The 15,597-nt window shown below is 53.1% G+C and overlaps 1 protein-coding gene across 6 annotated transcripts in view; it reads left to right on the top strand.

The window, feature by feature from the left end:
* Positions 1-15,597, top strand: part of SHANK2 (SH3 and multiple ankyrin repeat domains 2) — a 570,985-nt gene that overhangs the window by 119,563 nt on the left and 435,825 nt on the right. For all 6 annotated transcript variants that reach the window (XM_061202240.1, XM_061202242.1, XM_061202244.1 and 3 more), the window contains exons 4-6: positions 1,350-1,553; positions 5,858-5,929; positions 7,930-8,038. In XM_061202240.1, the coding sequence (XP_061058223.1) occupies positions 1,350-1,553; positions 5,858-5,929; positions 7,930-8,038 (385 nt within the window). The remainder of the gene's footprint in view (positions 1-1,349; positions 1,554-5,857; positions 5,930-7,929; positions 8,039-15,597) is intronic.

Below are 15,597 nucleotides of genomic sequence, written 5' to 3'. Positions count from 1 at the left end.
AGGATGGCAGGGGTGCAGCTGGCAGTCACTGAAGCGAACAACGGGGCCCCCACCCAGCCTCGCAGCCCCGAGAGGAGCTCTGAGCCTTACTCTTGAATTCAGTCTTTGCCATCGGCGAGGGACAGACAGCACATTCATGCCCGTGGGGTCAGGTTTCCTGGCAGTGGGATTCCGGGCTGCCTGCTCAACCAACCTGTTGTTGAGAGTAGCGGGGTCCTCTTACCCGGCAGGGAGGAGCTCCCCCGAGGCAGAGGGTCAGGGAGATAGTAGGGCCTTTTGCATCCTTGGGCAAGCTGAATCCCCCTGCAGAGAATTGGTTCCAACCTCATACGCAGTCAAACCTCGTCGTTTCTGAATGTTTTTACAGTGATTAAGCACATTTTTGAGCCCCTGCTGATGGCCGTGCAGTAGAATATAATTTTAATTCAATAAAAATTAGAAGTGATGGTCAGAAGCAGATTTGGCCTAACGTTTGTTTTCCTGGCTTATTGGCGGGTCTCACTGAAGGGACCTGGGAACGTGACCAAGTCGTGTCATTCTGGTTCTTAGCGGCTCTGCTCTGTTCTTGAAAAGTGTTCGTGGTTGGTTTGCAGGAACCGCCTGTACTATTTAACTTTTTCAAAAATTAACTTTCACGGCAACTGATACGATTTCTAAATCAAGTCATTCTTCATAATTGCCGTTCTTTATGGTTTGGGAGGGGCGGTGTCCGTGTTTTTACAGCTGTTACGTTCAGAGTCGGGGGGTGGGGCACAGACGCTTGTGCCCTGGGCTTTCCCATCAGTGAGGTTACGAGAGGAGACGTCCACCTGGACCTGAGATGCCAAGAGAGAGCGATCGGGGTAAAAACTAAGCCACACTGTAATTCGCTCGTGCCGTGGTCCTTGGTCTGTTTCCGAGACCAGCTACAGCAGCATCACCTTGAAACTTGTGAGAAATGCAGCTTCTGGGGCCCGACCCAGACCCGCTGCCTCAGACACTCTGCTTGGAGGGGGTGCGGGTCAACAGTCTGTGTTTAACAAGCAGGGAGGTTTGAGAAGCTCCGTACAAGTGAGAGAACTGCCCAAGGCAATAGGTGGTGGGGAGTGATGACCAGCAAACACGGCTGGTCCCAGAGATTGGAGCCAATGGTGAGAGCTGAGGCCACAGAATCAGTGACTCGATCTGAGCTTTTCCCCTTTTATATTTACCAAAGCGACAAGAAGGTCGTATTTTTCATCCAGAAAAGCCAGGGGGTCCAGAGCTCAGAGGAGCTCTCAGGATGGAATGGAAGCACCTTTGGCATCTCTGACCACGTGCCAGGGTGGCATCCTGCATCACTAACCAGGGGTCTCTGTCCTTCCGCGCAGAAGTGCATTCGATTTAACCCAGATGCGACGGTGTGGGTTGCGAAGCAGCGGATTCTGTGCTCATTGAACCAGAGCCTGAAGGACGTCCTGAACTACGGGCTGTTCCAGCCGGCGAGCGACGGGCGAGACGGCAAGTTCTTGGATGAGGAGCGTCTTCTGCGCGCGTACCCGCAGCCCGCGGACAGGGGCATCCCCTCCCTGGAGGTACTGGTCACCGCCTCAGAGCCTGGGCGTGATGGCGGAGGGAGGACCTTCCCCCAGTTCCACATTTGATTCGGACTGGGAAATCGCTCTTAGCTCAAAACAGTAGGGTGCATTCTCGAGGTCGCAGCTGATTTTGTCGTGATTTGCGGACCAGTGTGCAATTTTTAGCCATTTGTTTTCCTACTGTGGATTGGATGAACTTGTTGGAGGGACACCTTGGTGTGAGCGGACCATGGGTCTGACTCAGGCTCGCGTCACCAGGAGCTGTGAGCCCTGGGGACGCAGAATGGGGTTTGCTTCTACCTCCCTGAGTCTCCCCCACCCCCGTCCTTGGGCACAGGATGGCCCGTGGCCATCCAGCTGTTGTCAGAAGCGTGAGTCCCGGGAATGACCTGTGGGCTCTTTGAGCCGCTGTGGCCAGTCACGTGCTCTTGGGCTGCCTTGTGAAGTGGTGGGTGCATACACCCGGCAGCCTTACATCCACAGAAAGTGTGTCCCCCGGCTCTGCCCTGGGGAGCCCGGGCTTGCTGCACCCTGAGTTTACATATGCTATTTCCACATGGTGTATTTTTTAATTAATTTTTAAGCAACTATACTCCAATAAGAACGAATAAAAAATTTTCATTGGCGCATAGTTGATTTACAATGTTGTGCTAGTTTCAGGTGCACAGCAAAGTGATTCAGTTATACATCTACATATAGTCACTCTTTTTCAGGTTCATTTCCCATATAGGTCATTACAGAATATTGAGTAGAGTTCCCTGTGCTGTGCAGTAGGTCCTTGTTGGTTATCTATTTTATATATAGTAGTGCGTATATGTCAACCCCAACCTCCCAATTTATCCCTCCTCCCCCGCCCCACAATTATTAAGACAGCGACACAAGTAGGTGGAAATGTGGTCGTTTCTACTGTGACCCTACACGTCAAGTGATCGTATTCGTTTCAGCTTAGTCAACAGTGAGAGCCTGTGAGTGTGGCATCGTGGGTGGCATCTGGGCCATCCAAGGGGGTTGGTCTGAAGTCAGAGACATCCTGGACCATGGCAGCACCTCATCTGCACATTCCCAGGTCTGAAGTGACTTTGAAGCTGAGGTTCTGAGATCCCCAACATGTGTTGGACCAGGGAGAAGGGTTTCCGTGGAGGAAAAGCTGGGATGCCCCTGGGAAGTCAAGTGGTTCCCTGTTCTGGTCTCAGTTTGCTCACCTGTGAACTGGGGGTCCATTGAAAAACCCCCTGTTGGGGGCCTGCTCACAACCGGCCCCTTTCTCGGCATGGCCCACGTGCATGGGACAGTCAAGGTTCTGGTCTGATGGAGCTTACACTCCTGTAGGAGACGACAGGCCAGGAACAGTAAACAAACAGCTCATTTGGGGGCTGATAATTTCTATAAAGACAGTAAAACAGGGCGAGAACAGGAAGTCCGGAGCCTACCCTTGATCGGAAAGCATCTTGGAGGAGGCGACACGGGCCCGTCCCCCAGCCCCCGAGAACCGAACAAGAGGAGGCCTGGGAGAGCCCGGTGGGACCTGGGCAGGGCTGTGTCCTGGCTTTCAGGGCAGCCGTCACGCGTGTCCTTCTGCTGTCCCATCCAGGGACTCATGGCAGCTGAGGCTGAGAGGCGAGCATGTGAGCATTCATTGCCCCGTGTGGACGTGTGGTCTGTGACATCAGACGGACTTGGTCCAGTCCTGGTCACTGTGGGACCCTACATGCCACCCCACAGCCTCTCTGAGCCTCAGATTCCCAGCTTTGAAATTGGAGGAACATTACTACCATCTTCTTGGTGGCTGTGAGGCTCGGGTGAGCTATTCCTCGGGGCAGTGATCCTAGCGTAAGGCCTGGGGATGGGCGAGTGCCTGCATTGGTGGGTGCTGCAGCTGCCCCTGCCTTCAGCTCTCATTGCCATGAAGGAGTCATTTACATGTATGTTCATGCATCTCCTTGGACCACCATCCTGCCAGGTGGTCCGCTGTGTGGGGCTGAGCCGGGCCTGGAGGTGGACACACCAGGGGCAGCCTGGATCTGAGCTCTTTGCCTTGGATCGTTGCAGTAAAACGCGGTTGGCTACGTATGAAACACAGAGAAAAAAGCAAGAAAAGGATGTGTGTTTCTGAGCCTGCATCCCTCTAGCCACAAGCTGTAAACATTTATGACTGTGGAAATAGACATTCTCCTCCATGTGCTAACCCTCCTGCCAAGAAATGTTATCGACCCTAGCATATTTCTTTTTATAACTGGAAAAAGCACCCATTGACTTGAATTCCTACAGATCCGTCAAGTTAGCAAACTCTGTTACATCCCCTCACGTCACTCTCAGTGGCTTCTGAAGCCTCAGAGCCGTGATGGATGAAGATAAGCAATAGGGAGTTTCACGGCCGTGCCCAGAATGTGCTGTCCTGGTTGAATCTAGAATCTGAGGGCTAGAGTCCTAAAGCGGCCTGCGTCTCCTCCTGCCAGGTCAGTTCAAGAAGGTGGACACTTACCGTTTGCGACGGTGCATGTGATCCAGGAACTGGGTACAGCCTGCGTTTCACGGGACTTTCTGATTTCACTGGTTTATTTTGGCACCTAAAAAAAAAAATCAAGTTTTGGTCTGTGGCACCGAGGAGTTTTGTCTGTTGTGGGATTGCTATTTTGTTTGGAGTGGAGGGGAGGAGATGATAAGGTGGTCACGCCTTTTGTGTCACACCTGTGCTTGTTTAAACTCCTCGGAGTGGGAGGGAATCAAGGGAAGTTGGGGAGGGAAGGATAAGACAGCGTTTGCCCAGCACTGGTTCTGTGCCAGGAAGCTCGCATTCAATCCTCGGGGCACCCTGGGAGCTCTGTGTTGTGATTCCCGTGCGACAGACGAGGAAACGGAGTCTGAGATGGGGCAGGTGTCCAGCCCAGTGACTCGGCTGCTAGTGAAACGGGGCAGGACCCTATGGGCCTTCCCTCCCCGCCATGTCCTCTGCCCGCCTTTTGTCTGTGGAAAAACTTTAATCAAAGAATATGTTTAATCAGAGAAGTGAGAAAATGCAGAAACAAAGGAAAACAGTCAAACGAGACCAAATAATAATAGTTTAGTCATTAAGCATAGTCAAGGACCTTTAGTTCCTCCTCAAGGGCTATAGATAATATTCTGAGCCGTATCCTTATAGATACTGAAACCCCTACGAGGTGGAAGCAGTTAACTGCATGATGACCAGAATGTAGCCATGACATAAGCTGCCACAATTCTGAGAATTGGCCTCAAAGAAATGGAAAGGAACCAACCCTGGAACTGAGACTAACGGGACCTAAAACAATCAAGATGCCGCTGGTCAGAGTACCGATGACCAATTTCAAGATGACTGCCAGAGCTGACCGTGCTGTGTCTGCCTGTCGCCCCCTCCCTCTGTCTATAAAAGCTCTAGCCCACTGATTATCAGCGGGGGGGGGGGGGGGGGGAGTCGGACTTTGGACGGGAGTCCACCCTCCCTGCCTCCAGGCTGCCAGCAGCCAACATAAGGCAAACTCTCCTTTCCACCAACCTGGCCTCTTTATTGGCTTTTGAGCGGCAAGCAGCCGGACCCCACTTTCCGTTACACTAGGGCAGTGGTGGGGCTGGAGTTGGAGCTGTGTCTCAACTCAGAGTCCCAGTGACTCCCAAGCTGCCAGCCTCCTTCCCAAACCCGCCACAGTGCATCTACTACAGAGGCAGCCAGGGCACGCAGGAGAAGGAACGGGGCATCGGGTGAAAGGCGCTGGGGATTCGGAAGCAGCCTGCGGCCCCAGTGCACCCTCCTGGACACCATCACTCTACCTGAGCAAGGTGTGCCCCTCTGTTCCCATGACGTCTCTGCCAGGTTAGAGGAGGTGCTGCCATTTGAAGGAGTGAGTCTGAGCCCCAGCGTCCCAGGCGGAGGTTGTGGGCTGAGGGCAGGTGGCTTTGCCAGGCTGGGGCTTCTAAGTGTGTTTAATAAAGGTTGACGATGTCGAGGACAGAGCCCACGTGAGGAGCGGGTCCTGATTTGGTGCCATGCTGACGATGCAGAGGAGAGCAGAGCACATCAGGCTCCTGAGTCCTCATCCCTCTGGGTTGCTCTCATTTCTTTTTGTGACTTTGCAGCCAAAACGGCAGCAGCATCTCCTCAGAAGTTACCCTTACGCTGTCGTAGGCTCTGTGGTGCGAACACAAGTAGTTTATTTAACACAAAAGGGTTTGCTAGGGAGCCCCCGCCCTGGGGGAAATACCCACGGACAAGGCAGGTTTTTCCTCTGAACGGCTGCGTGAAATATTTACCTGGTTTTCTTTTTTTCCTGTTTCTGTGTCTGTGCCAGTTTCGCTACAAGAAGCGGGTGTATAGACAATCCAATCTGGATGAGAAACAGTTGGCCAAGCTGCACACGAAGGTGAGCAAGGACTGGTTGTGTCGACCCTTGGTGTTCATTTCCGCGTCATCATCTTCAGAGACCAGGGGAGCTCTAGGTCAGAGGGTTCTTCTTCCTGCGAGATGCTGAGGCTGATGAGGCACCTGCTGCCACCAGAGCCCTGTTAAGTACCACCATCGTCTCCTCCCGTGTGATGCAAACGCACTCGATGCCTGCGCATAAGGGAAATGATATCCCTGAGAGTGGAGATTGGGGCCCTACTTTCTACTCACCTCCTCCCGGGTGTTTCTGGGAAGAGGGGTGGCCGTTCCCTCTGAGCCTTCGCTGCCGAAATAGGGGACAACACTGAAGGAGGTGTCTGCTGCTGCCACTCTCGTGATTGAGGTGCTGTTTACATAAACTGCATGGAGGCGAGATGCACAAGGGCAGCAGGGGAGAAAGAGAGAGTGAAGGAAAGAGCTGTGGGCTGTGTTCCAGGCACACCTGCGCTCCGTCAGGGATGCTGTGCCTGTCCAGGGCGTGCAGGAGCTGGAGCGTGCGGTGGGCACCTCGCTCAGCACGGAGGAAGATGTGTGATACCCAAGGATGCTCTCAGATGCCCTCCTCCAGGTCCCGCCCCTCCCCGGAGAGCCTGGAGCGTTCCCTGCAGAGTACAGGGAGAGCCAGAGTCAGGACGGTGCCCGGACAGCTTACCTAAGCCAGCCCTGATCTGCCCAGGTGAGCTCACCTGCAGCCGTTGAGTCCACAGAGAACGTCCCCAACCTCTAGGGTCCCCTTGTTTTTGTGTCATCCCCCCATTCATATCAGGATGGACGTGTGGATTTTCATTGTGTTCAGTGGGTTATAACATGCCGTTCTCATTATTTATTTTTGTGCTCAAATTGTCCGGATGTGGCCGGTGGCCCTTCTGCCTGGCTCTCCTCCCTCTGGCGTTGTCCACACCATCCTTTGAGTACTGACGGCTTTCAGGCACAAGACGGTCAGGTTGCTCTTGCACTTTCTCTGCCCAGCCCTGGAATCCGCCCACACAGGGGTAATTAGGCTCCAAGTCTGGGCACTTCTGGTTTTTTTGATTACTCTCTGATGTGTACATGAAAATGTGTTTGTGCATTTAAAATAATGTCGTTTAGTAAATAGCAATGAAGGTGTTCAGTGAAACCAACTGTATCCTGTGTCCTCGAGCATTTGTTAATGTTTAGTCCCAGAATGTACAGAAAGCATCCAGGTGGAGATCCGCGGGCTGAAGGGTCCAGGGGTTGGTTTCAGGGTGATTGGGGAGGAGTGTGGAGTGCGGGTGGAGAACTGGCCCAGTGAGAGCATTAGATTCATCTGACAGAGGCATCTCAGATGCTGTGATTACCATCAAATAGCCCAGGCTATCTGCTAGATGGACAGAAAATCATTATTTTCCTTGCAGATGAGGCTGGGCAACCTGGTCAGGGTTGAGCCCCTGGTCGTTGTGATCTCACGAGGAGTGACTGTCTTCCTCACCTTGAATCACTCGGTGACCCAAGCATCCCTGTGTCCACCTGCAGGTCATGGGATCACCCACAAGTGGGTTAAGCTGAGTGAGCAGTGCCCTTTTGCTCTCCATAGCGGCCACCGCTTTAGAGATTAGGAAACACAAATACCAATCCTCGGGCCTCGCTCAAAAGAGGATGGAGTCAGAAGACCTGGGGTGCACCCTGTAAAGTGTAGTTTTCCAAAGTGGTCCAGGTGGCTCATCCTTTTGAAAGTGAAGGAATATCCTGTGACTCTCGGCAAGCACAGAGATCGGTGGGGGATTTCTAGAACATTCATCCAGGACAAGCCAATTGCGTTTGCCATGTGCTGGGCTCCGGGCTTGGCCCCGGGGTTCCAGATGCAGAGGGATGCTGCCTGGTGAGCCTGGGGACTTCAGCGGGGCCCCATCAAGGGGCAGCTCTCCTCCCTGCAAAGGCGGCAGGGTGCACCCCGCAAGGAGCCTTCCTGTGGCCTGAAGAGACGTTTCTCTGTAAGACCAATTTTGCTTTTCTCTTTAGACCAACCTGAAAAAATGCATGGATTACATCCAGCATCGTTCGGTGGAGAAGATCATCAAGATGCTGGAACGAGGCCTGGATCCGAATTTCCATGACCTGGAGACCGGAGGTAGGGGCTGGTTGGAGAGACTTGAGGAAACCCCACTGGAACGTGGGTTCGGGGAGGAAAGGTGATTCTGTCGTTCGGATTACACGTGCATAGGCAGCATCACGCTTTACTTGGTTTTAAAAGTGCTTTCTCCCTCCTCCGGGAGCCTGTGTTTGCTGCACGGAATCGCCAGCATCCGGGAGGTGCCTGGCAAGTGGTAGGTGCTCAGTACGTGTCTGAGTTGAAGGAGAGAATGAGTGAATGAATGAATGACAACACAGAGGAGCCGTCTCGTGCCAGCCCCTGGAGATGCACATGCACCCGCATGTGCCTAGCTCCCCCTGCTGGAAACCAAGTCCCTACGCGTGGGACCTCAGATCACGCGTGGGATAAAACGGTATAGGGCTCTCATCCTCCGCCCTGCTGACATTGGGGCCGGATGATCCTTTCTGTTTCTTACCAGTTCCAAATGGGCATTAACTTTTGTTTAATCTCATCTCTTCTCTCTTTGTTTCCAGTTTTATGGAAATACAATTGACGCAAAACATTGTATTAATTTTTGGCGTACAACGTAACGATTTGGTATATGGATATACTGGGAAGTGATCACCACGATACGTTTAGTGAACATCCGTCACCACTCATAGTTACACATTTTTTTTTTATGATGAGAACTTTTAGGATCTACTCTCTTAGCCACTTTTAAATATACAACACAGTATTATTAACCACAGTCGCCATGCTGTACACAACATCCCCAGGACTTACTTATCTCATAACTGGAAGCTTGGACCTTTTGAACCCCTCCACCCATTCCGCCCACCCCACCTCCTACCTCTGGTGACCACCAGTCTGTTTCTCTGGGTTCAGTTGTTTTAGATTCCACATGTAAGCGAGATCATACAGATTTGTCTTTCTCTGTCTGACTTATTTCACATAGCATTATGCCCTCAAGGTCCATCCACGTTCTTGCAAATGGCGGGATTTCTTTCTTTTTCATGGCTGAATGATGTTCCCTCGTGGGGCTGGACAGTCCTTTATGCTGGGGGCTGTCCTGTGCACCGTAGGATGTGTACGGCATCCCTGGCCTTCACCCACAAATGCCAGTAACACCCCTGAGTTGTGGCCGCCAAAGATGCCCCCAGACATTGCACAGTGTCCCCTGGGTGGGGGGAGGCACCATCATCCCAGGTGAGAGCCCTGTGCCCAGGGGACACGTGAACTCGACCAGCTGAGGTGAGGCTGTGTGAGAGCCGAGAGCGGCTCAGGTGAGGGTCTCCATGGCAACTCAGAGCGTTCATCCGGGCAAGCGGGTGATGCTGAGCAGAGAGCGTTTATCTTGGACTCAGCGAGCGGGGACTCCCTCCCCTCTCCTCTGGGGTTGGGCCGGTCCTCCCTGTGCCAGTGTCACGTATATGTGCCCACCTCACAGTTGCTGAACCCACAACAGGTGCGTCAGCTGAAGAAGGGAGCTCTCTCGTCACTTGTGGGGACTCTAAAGCTGGGGCAGGACCTGCACCTGTGCTCCTCCAGCCGTGCACGTCCCCATCCACACACAGGTGGCCGTGCAGTAATCACCGTCGGCTCCTGTCTCCTAAATTTAACTGAGCAACGTGAGAACAGGGCTGCTGGCTTATCGGTGACACAGCTTCAATGCCCGAGATGCCAGGGGACAGGACGTGCTTGGATGGGGACAGGAGAGCACAGGCCTGGAGGGGGGACGAGCGCAGAGGCCTGGCTGAAGGTGAGAAGGGTACCAGCCCAGGCAGACACTTGGTGAGACAGGAGGCTGGGGGTCTGTGTGCCGGGAGCTGGGGTGGGGTGACGTGGATGAGCGGGCTCCCAGGTGTCCTGATGGGTGTTGTGGAGCACGAGGCAGAGGTGGGCCCTGCCGTACCTGCACGGGGCTGACCTTCTGAGGTCAGCAGTGATGGGGCAAGACCCCAGGGGTGGGGAGAAGGGCCTGTAACAGGTGGTGGGTCAGGGGGCGCAGGCCTGTGCAGAGAGTCTGGACGGGGAGCGGGGCAGCTGCAGGGTTGGATGTTCTGTCTGCGGGGGAAGCAGGTATGGGGCCAGCAGCAGGGGTTCTGCTTCCTTTGGGGGGGGTGTGTAGCTGAGCAGAGGGTCTGAGCACCAGGGCGGGGTGGTCACACAGCGAGCACGTGCTGGGTCTGGCCCCGTGGTCAGCAGATGGCTCCTCTGTGCCTTGTTACCTAGGCTGGCTCCCAGCTCGTTGGGCAGGGGGTGGGTGGGTACCGTCCATCACTGCATCCCAGCACTTAGGCTCAGACCACACATGGGCCTGTGGATTCCTGAGCATGAACTTGAGCCTTCAGGGACAGTGGCAGACCTGAGCCAGGCCTGGGGTCTGTGGTCCCCGACCTGGCTTCTCTCCTCGGGCAGCCTTTGGCCTGGGCTCCCGCTGGCCTGGCCGCATCCGTGGCTGTTTCCTGATGATTCCCCGGGCTGGACACCACCCCTTCTGCTACCCCCGCCCCATCGTGAACCAGGCCTGCTTCACTGGCAGTGGTGTCACTGGATTGCAAGAGTTTGGATCGACTGTTATTCCAGAGCCAACCCTAACTGAGCTTCTAAAAACACGTCAGCACAGACCCTAGATTATTTCAAAACGGGGGTCAGCGGTCATTTCTCCTGGCCCCGCCTGTAGTTAGAAACGCTGTCCTGGTGGTGATGGATGGCGTCATCGTGAGAGCAGATGCAGTGGAGCCTCGGGGACCCGGGAAGGAGAAAGACGGAGGCAGCGTGTTATCCACTCTCCTCAGAACTGGGATAGACTGGACCCGGGACCAGCGACCTGTGGAGAAGGTGGCGTGGGGTGAAATGAACGCCGGGATTTCCTGAACTATCCCCGTGACCACAGCCTCTGGGCTCACTGATCAGGAAGAACCAACTCTGAGAAAAGAAACGGAAACCTGTTTTCCCCTGAAATCCATGTAAACTGGCACCTGACAAAGCACAGAATTAAGGGCAGGTGTTCCAGCAAAGGCTGAGACCAGGCTCCGACCCCATCCGACTGGGGATCAGGAACAGGACGCCTGCCTCCCAGGCAGACGGTTCTTTTACAGGACTTTCCCGGATCTCACCCAATAATTAACAGTAATCAGAAGGTTTTGGTTGGACTCTTTTTTTTTTTTTTTTTTGAGGGGGGTGGGTTCTGGGCAGATCAATTATAAATTATTATTTATTTTCAGTTTTAACATTTAAAGCAGAATTATTGAACAACTCTCACATGGTGGCTGCCAAATGGTAATTTTCTACATCAGTTTTATGTCTTATAGCTAATATTCTCTGTAAGGCAGAACTTTCCCTCCCCCCACCCCACTCCCATATTTTTGAAATTAGACTTTATTTTTTAGAGTAGTTTTAGGTTTACAGAAAATTGAATGGCAAGAGTAGGGGGGTCCCGTATAACCAGCCACCCCCAGGCTCCCCCACTACTGACATCTTGCATAAGTGTGGCCATTTTTACACTGATGAGCCTATATTGATACATTATTATTAACTCAAGTCCACCTTTTTTTTCAGTTGGGGTATAGTTGTTTTATAGTGTTGTGTTAGTTTCTACTGTACAGCCAAGTGAAGCAGAGTTCTCTGTGCTATACAGCAGGTTTTCATTATTTATCTGTTTTATACATATTAGTGTATATATGTCCATCCCAATCTCCCAGTTCATCCCACCCCCCCTTTCCCCTCTTGGTGTCCATACATTTGTTCTCTACATCTGTGTCTCTATTTCTGCCTTGCAAACCAGTTCATCTATACCATTTTTCTAGATTCCACAAATATGCGTTAATATATGATACTTGTTTTTCTGACCTAGAGACTGTCGTACAGAGTGAAGTAAGTCAGAAAGTGAAATCAAGTCCACTTTTACACTAGTGTTCACTCAGTGTTGTACATTCCGTGGGTTTAGACAAATGTATAAGGACGTATATCCACCATCATGCAGGCTAGTTTTCCTGCCCTGAACATCCTCCGTGCTCTGCCTCTTCATCCCTCCCTCCCACTAACCCCCCGGCAGCCACTGATCTTTTTACTGTCTCCAGAGTTTGGCTTTTTCCAGAATGTCATATGGTTGGAATCATATAGTGTGTGGCCTTTTCAGATTGCCTTCTCTCACTTACAAATATGCATTTCTGTTTCCTCCCTGATTTTCATGGTTTGATAGCTCATTTTTTTATATTGAAGTAGAGTTGATTTACAGTGTTGTGCCAGTCTCTGCCGTACAGCAAAGTGATTCCGTTATACACATAGAGACTTTCTTTTTTTATATTCTTTTCCATGACGGTTTATCCCAGGAGGTTGGATATAGTTCCCTGTGCTCTACAGTAGGACCTTGTTGTCTATCCATCCTGTATGTAATAGTTTACGTCTGCTAATCCCACACTCCCAATCCTTCCCTCCCTCATTTCTTTCTAGTTCCAAAGAATATTCCATCGTGTGGATGGACCACAGTTTATTTATCCATCCACCTACTGAGGTGCATCTTGGTGGCTTCCAAATTTTGGTGATCATGCTTAAAGTTGCTCTAAACCTCCGTGCAGGTTTCTGTGTGGACAAAATTGACAGTGATCAAACAGGATGGGTTTTTTCTTTAAGACGAAAGAATATTTACAACAAGCAAAAAGGGTGAAGGATGTAGCGAACAGGGAAAGTTCTGAGCCGGAAGCTGAGTGTGGACCTGCGATTCTGCTGCAGGTCAGCGCCTCGTCCAGCATCACTACTCCACTCTCCACACCTCGAGGATTTTCACTCACATCCCCAGCTGAGAAGCAGACTGTCCTGGATGAGAGGCAGGGAAAATGGGGACCAAGGGCAACAAGTGAAATGAGAAAAGCGAACAATGGGGTGGACATTCTGGGAAATAAACTAAGTCATGGGCGGTTCCCCGGACAAGGGCGTATGGCGACCCAGTTACAAACGGAGAAAGTATCAGGAGAGGATGTAACACAGGCTCCACCGAGAGGCCAGCCCCTGACGTCGGGGGGACAAGCACACAACTTCCCTTTCGCCTCCGTCCGCTCCATAGGGTGACGGTCCCCGCAGGGTGGGGACGTGCGAGCGTCAGGTGAGTAGCATGTGAAGTGTTCCCGTGCGGAGCGGCTCATGCTCGGTGGGGTCTCCAGAATGTGCCTCTCATGTCAGTCGCGCAATGGAAACTCAGTACATGTTGTATTCTCCTGGCTGTGGACCCAGGGGGAGGAAAACGGGGTTGACTTGGTGGCCGCCCCCAGGTGATAGGTGGTGTGACCAACTTGTCCCAGTTTTCCAGGGACAGCTCTGGTTTTCACACTGAGGGTCCCCGTCTGGGAAGCCCCTTGGTTCCAGACACGCTGGCACCCTAGGCCCGTCACCTGAGAAGTGATGGGGCGGGCACTTAATAGTGACAGCCGAGGTTAAACAAGAACCTTCTGGGGCCCGATGATGTGCACAGGGTGCGGAGGCCTGTCTCCCTCTGTCCTCGGGCTCCCACGAAGCAGGGCGTCTGCGAGGCCAGCATCCCTGGAGGAGCGGGGGCTCTGAGAGCAGAGGCCGGGGGCCAGGTCGCCTCGAGGGAGGCTTGCTTGCCCTTGCTTGCCAGGCTCTCACCAGGGGTGGAAGGGAGGCGGGGTCGGCTGTGGGCTCCCTTCTCCCGTGCTGTGGCTGCTGGGATGTGGCCAAGGCCGTGGCGGACACAGAGGGTCCGGGACTGGAGAGCCTGTGGTCGCCAAGCTCCTGGATGGAGTCGCCTGCTGCAGTGCCAGGCCGGCCCAAGGGGGGAAGAGCCCCCCCCCCATCCCCGTTATTCCAGACACTGCCCTGTTGTCCTCAGCGGCTCTGCCAGCCCCAGGCTGTGCCTGTGTCCTAGCAGCTCCACCCTGAGTTCTGTGACTTTCTTAAAAGCCACCTGGCAATCGGCAGAATCTGGCTGAGAACCAGACCTCGCGTCCGGAGCAGAGAGCTGAAAGCAGCTTCCTTCCTAAGTGCAGGAAGTGCACGATGCACTCGGGCTGTGTGGTTCTCAGGCGCCCCTGGGCTGAGCGCGGGAACCCGGGTGGGGCGAAGCATCACTTCTGGACTGAGGGACGCACAGAAGATAATTAAATCCTGGAGGAATGACCTGTCAATTAAAGCAAAGCAGCCCGTGTTATTCCGACCTTTTAGTACCTGTTCTGATGGAGATTTGGTCAGGTAACGATGCCAGTGGCAGAAAGAAGAAATAGACTCGTCTGCCAGGCTCATTTCCTGTCTCGGCTGGAACGTCTGGGACGAGATGGATGGTGTTTCGAGCCCTGAAAGGGAAGTAAAACTCACAGCTCGAGCAAAACTTCGGGCTTCTGTTTTGCACTGTCTTCCCAAACTTGAAAGAAGCCCAGGCACAACAAAGGCAGGGCCGTGATAAAGCTAGAAACGTCTCTCGGCCCTGGAAGCGTGTCGATGAGAAGTAGAAATTGAATACGCGTTGATGGAGCTGTTTCTGCAGAGCCGCTGTGCTGAGTCGGGGCTTCGTTTCTGAGATCCAGTGACTACGTCAGCTTCCAGGCGGTGGCAGTCCAGCGGCTCGTCATCCAGGCCGAGATGTGCAAGCTTCTGCCACACGCCCCTGTAGCCGGCCTCCCGGGAGCCCCAGCCCAGCTCCCACGCGGCCCAGCTAGAAGGTTTCTCGGACCCTGGATTGCTGTCTACTGATGGTGTTCCTTTGGTCCATATCCTACAGTCTCATCGTAGCCCCTGAGCGAGTCCCTGTGTGAAATTCCCCAGGAATAGCACCTCGGGGACACAGCCCTGGGACCTCGTAAACATCGGTGTGCAGGGGGTCCAAGACGCACAGAGTACCCAGTGCCGATGGAGTTAGCTTGAGGGCTGCCGAGCCAATGACCCCGAAGACGTCTGGGTGCATTGGGCTTGTTGGGTGCAGTTTCTGGTACAGAGAGACCTGTTTTTAAGTGAGAGCTCCAAACAGCATACTCGATTATTGACGACTTTTTTTTTTTATTTGTAACCTGCCATGTTTCAGAAAGGATTATAGGTGACTCATACAGGTGCGTGTGGTCCAGGAGGATGCAGTGCCTCAACTAAGAACTTGAGGTAGTAGGGAAAAGGGCGGTGCTGTGTGGCGGCACAGATGGGGCCCCCGGGCGTGAGCCTTGGCATTGGGGACGGTGCCAGAGCCGGCCGGAGGGGGAGGAGGACAGTCCGAGAACTCAGGTGACCCATGACAGGCACGCACAGCCTTGCGTTACGTGGTGTCCCCAGGGGGCCACGTGGAGACAGTCAGCAGCAGCATTTTTACATGAAATCGTTAGCTGAAACGTGAACCTTGGGGTGGTTTTTTGTTTTCACAGCTCTTTTAAATGATTACAGCAGTTTTAGATTTACAGAATGTCTCCCCCTCTGTGCCCCACACCCATTTTTCCCCATCATCGTCTTACGTGAGTAGCGTACGTTTCTTATGATTAATGAACCAATATGGATGTGTTATGATTAACTCACGCCCGTGCTTTCCTCACATTTCGTTAGTAGTTACTGAATGTCCTTTTTCTGTGCCAGGATCCCTCATGATGGTTAGCCCTCCCATC

This window comes from Eubalaena glacialis, chromosome 10 (assembly GCF_028564815.1).
Source record: "Eubalaena glacialis isolate mEubGla1 chromosome 10, mEubGla1.1.hap2.+ XY, whole genome shotgun sequence".
Lineage (NCBI taxonomy): Eukaryota > Metazoa > Chordata > Mammalia > Artiodactyla > Balaenidae > Eubalaena > Eubalaena glacialis.
The sequence above is the reverse complement of the archived record's forward strand: the minus strand, read 5'-3'. Positions and strand labels throughout refer to the sequence as shown.